Raw genomic sequence first — 4,527 nt, forward strand, 5'->3', positions numbered from 1 at the left:
TGCAGCTTGCAGATTGAGCATAATCATGCACAACATAGAAACTTTCTCATTTGTTAACAACCAGGATCAGGAGGAGATAACAGCAGAAATTTATCAGCCTTGGACACTTCAAACAGTTACAAACTCTTTAGTATTTTTGAAATTCCTCATAAAAATGCCATGACAAAGGAAAATAGATTGCTCAGCTAAAAAGACAATGTCTCTTTGACTGCCTAGCCTACTAAGACATTAGATCTAATTTTCAAAACATTTGTACTATTACCAACTCCAAAACTTGTTAACTCGTAAAAATCAAATAATAGGAACAACTTGATATATCAAAGTAATTAATATTAATTTCCAAGTCCAATAAACCAAAGTTGAACAAAAGTTGGTCTCCGTGGAAAGTTATCATCAAGCAAGAAACTACACGTCTAAGAGAAAACCAGCCCCAGATATATGTCATAAATAAAAAAACTCAGAACACTGCTGAAGTCCTCGAGATTAGCATTAGCTGAGATTTATTGCCGAGTCTATCCAAATGCATACAAAGAAATCTACACATATATTGCAAGATTCATTGTTTGTTTAATGATATTGTTCTCTAGCCAAACATGGACTTCAAATTATAATTTTCAATGTTCAAAATTATTATGCATTGCTAGATTCGATATTTGTACACTACGAACTACTAATTTCCAACTTTTAAATACGAAACACCACTGAAATTCTTCTACAAATGCATCAATTGCAAAGCATTGTCGAACAAGCCACTCCTAGTGGCACACCTGATTCACTAAAATATTACAATGGACAAGATCCAGCATGAATCTAATCCTGCTGCTGCAAGACGACTATGAAACACGCACTTGACAAATCTATATGCACAGTGGAAATCACAGGCCATTCTTGGAGCATTTTCGAGAGCAAATTGTTCAGCACCTAAATCTATACATTCTGTTATGACAAAAATTCCTTCAGCGCGAGAGGTGGCTACAACAGCCATTTTTGCAACAAATTCAATACATACAGCCATTTTTGCAACAAATTCAATACATACACTTATGAAAATCTGTTTGAGAAACCAGACTTCTTCCATCATAAGAGTGAGTGAGTTGATGCATACTCATCTTTGGCTGAAGAAGATGATGGCCGAAGAAGATGGTTATCTCATATACATTCTTTATTGATTTGTGGAATCGGTTGAAAACCTCAAATTCACATCTTTCATACCCCCAAACCATGTCTTAATAAAACTACAATCTTCCGGTGCCGAATAGTCCTCCAAAGCCTTCATCAGAGCTGAAGCCTTGCGCTTGCTTCTCATCGTCCCGTCGTCGAGAAGCTGCCTGCAATGCTCCAGCGCCCCGGCCTCACGAGCCTCCGTGGCCCTCTGCTTGCTATTGCAACATAGCGAGGACAAGATAGCCACAGCGTGCTCTCTACTTCTGGAAGTCCCCTGTTTAAGCAACCTAACCAGGGTCCCCATGATACCCCAATGGTTACCTATCGCCGTTCTCCCTTCCACTACAGTCGCCAACATGTTGAGAACACCGAGGGGCCTCTCAAGGGTATCATCAGGGACTCCTGCGCTGTTAATCAAACCCCCAACTAACAAAGGTACTGCCCCCGCCATGACAGCTCTTTTTTTATTATCATCATAGAAACAGAGACTATAGAGAGCCGTAATGGCTTCCTTGCGAGCTCTCGAATCCCCTTCTGCAAGTAGCTTAACGAGGGCCCGTATAGCATCCGAATGGCCCCCAATTGTGGCTTTATTCACATCCACCATCGCCAAGCTCGTCAAGGTCACGGCCGCCGTGGATCGATTCTCCATGGAACCGTGCTTCAACACATTGACGATCGAATCCACGGCCCCTTCTGCCACAAGCCCCACTTTATTATCATCATCCAAGCTTAAGTAGAAGAGCGCCGCCATGGCATTTTCTTCGGTCTGAGAGTCCCCACAGGACAAGAGAGGCAAAATCTTCGCCACGGCCCCAGCTTCCACAATACGCAGACGCGTCTCGCGATTTTCCTTCGCCAGCGCCTTAATCTCCCTCACGGCATCCCTCCTCACAGACTGATTAGAAGCACTCCTATTCCCTAGGTTTTTTACTAGGGTTTCTAGGGTTTGTTTGAGTTTCTGCAGGGTCGCATGGCCGGATGGCGGGGAGCCACGCCGGCCCGCCGCGGGGCGCTTCAAGTCGACACCGTGGGCCTGCGCCCACTGCGATATGAGGCTCCTAAGAGCGTAATTGGGTATGAGCCTCGTGTCATGAAGGGGCATGGTGGTGTTGGGACATATGCGCTTACCGGATTCGAACCAGCGCTGGATGGACGACCTGTCGTATGTCTGCCCCGTGCACAGAATCACTGGGTCGCTCATAAGCTCCAGGCTTATCGGGCACCTGAAATCGTCAGGCAGTGCTGAATCCATTACCCTTTCTTCTTCCGCTTCTGATTCTGGCGATCGCTCTGTACTGGAATTCTGAGCTCCCGGAGCTTCTCAGACAAATGATGATGAACAATACTTCTTCACATTCCAGACGTCCAAGCCGCGTTCACGCTGATAAATTCGGCGCCAAAACCGCCCTTCCGGGCTGAATCCTGCTAAAATAGCAGCCAAATTAGTAGCCATACGACGAAAAGATGCACGCGCTAAATATTTTTCCGCGTTCCGGTACCAGTACCTGCCCAGGGTTTTAGATGAGTCTCAGACCAAGTAAATGAATTAAAACAAATAAAAAAACGAAAAAATTGACATTGAAGGTAAAGTGAAAGTGAATTGTACCGACAAACCGGTCAGTAATAATTAAGGTTCCCGTGATGTGGTCACAGGGTCAAACGGTCGGATAAAACGTTTGGATATATCATTTCGCCGTTTTGCCGCCGTGCAAATGTAACGGAATTCCAAGAATCGTTAATGGAATTTTCTTTCGGAATTCGAACTCGAAACCTCTTAACATCACTGACGCACAATTTTCTTTTGGAACTCGAACTCGAAACCTCTTAACATCACTGACGCACAATTTTCTTTTGGAACTCGAACTCGAAACCTCTTACACATCACCAGACGGACATTTTTCCGTCACGGTTTTCTTGGCATTCGAACCCGAAACCTCTTACATATCACCAGACGTTCACGGTTTTCTAGCATGCTGTCGTCGTTAAGTTCTCAAGTGATTTGCCAACGGTGACGTATTTAGCATTTTTTTTCAGAGTAAATCAATGTTGTAACAGAAGAAAAAATGTTCCCGTGGTTAAAAAATTGATAAGAATTGTAGGTAGAGACCAGTTCCACTTTGTGTGCGGAAAAATGTATATATTTAAAATTCTCGAAATTGGTGATGATAATGATCATTGTAATTTATTGAAATTAATATTAGTTATGATAGCGACCATTATAAGCTATCCAAATAACTAATAATATTAGCTTATCTAATTTTAAGAATTTTATTTTTTATATTATTTTTAAATTTATAGATTAAATTGACTTTTATATATTATTTAATTTTATATATAAAAAGATGAGAAAAATATAATATTTTTAATGTATAATTAAGTTTATAATTAAAATGAATATTTAAAAATATTTTATAAAATTGATACTAAATTACAAGACTTTTCACATATTATTAGTTATATATTTTGGGCAAGCTAAATTTCGTTGATTCTCATAAAAATATATATAATTGTAAAGTCATTATTATGATTATTGGTCTTTGGTCTATTGTTGGGGAAACCAAATCATTAGGAAAATAATAATCTTTTTGTCCATGCATTGTTTAAAGTCAAAATTAAATTGAAAAAACAGAGTACCTAAGCCTAGACCAATTAATAGTGAGATTGTCAACTGCCACGAGTTTGCATGTTGAGACAAGCTTATAAAGACCCAACAATAACAAAAAAAAAAAATCAAATTTAAACATATGAGCAACTAAGAAGAAATTGAAGCATCCACATTTATAGGTATGGCCTCCTCATTGTTATTGTTTCAGAAGTTGGACCTAGAGCAAAGCTAGCTTCTATGCAGTCGCCTTGCTATCCATATCCATCAACTACAATTGAATACTATCCAACATCAGAAAAATCTCATCCTTGGGATCGTTCTGCACGAGCAAGACTTTTCCCATGAGATACTTCATCTACTAATACAACTCAATTATGTTTAAGTATTGTTTTTGGTAGTCGCATGTGTACCTAATATCAAGTACCCAGGTGGCCATCTCCTATGCCACTTCTTAATTAGAGTGATATGCCCTCTCTTGTCACACCTCCTCCTCAACCTCTCTAAGTTCTTGTTGAACCTCTAGAGGAGTATGGTTGTGGAATAAATGTGATGAAGAATCTGCTCTTAATTGAGCTTTCCATCCACCTGATGAACTACAACCACCCCTCTCCCACCCTCTTGCATCATGCACATTGCCTGGTCATTGTTGAGGGTAGTAAAAGGAGATGGAAAAATGAAGAAGGCAATGGAGTAAGGGACCAAAGGTGGTGGAACAAAGGGAGAGCCCCAAAACCCTAGGACCAAAGCAAGGTACT

The 4,527-nt window shown here is 40.5% G+C and overlaps 1 protein-coding gene across 1 annotated transcript; it reads right to left on the minus strand.

Annotated features, from left to right (window-relative positions):
- Window positions 1-652: 652 nt before the first annotated feature.
- On the minus strand, window positions 653-2,691 carry PUB8 (plant U-box 8). Its single transcript, XM_089458270.1, has one exon. The coding sequence runs from the start codon at window positions 2,417-2,419 to the stop codon at window positions 1,163-1,165; it is 1,257 nt and encodes a 418-aa protein (XP_089314396.1). The 5' UTR covers window positions 2,420-2,691; the 3' UTR covers window positions 653-1,162.
- Between the last annotated feature and the right edge of the window lie 1,836 nt (window positions 2,692-4,527).

This window comes from Pinus tabuliformis, chromosome 7 (assembly GCF_031772625.1).
Source record: "Pinus tabuliformis cultivar Carrire ecotype Pingquan chromosome 7, CPIR1, whole genome shotgun sequence".
In the NCBI taxonomy this organism is placed as follows: domain Eukaryota; kingdom Viridiplantae; phylum Streptophyta; class Pinopsida; order Pinales; family Pinaceae; genus Pinus; species Pinus tabuliformis.

Coding starts and splice junctions, on each gene's coding strand:
- PUB8 (XM_089458270.1), bottom strand. CDS start 2,419: ATGGATTCAGCACTGCCTGACGATTTCAGGTGCCCGATAAGCCTGGAG.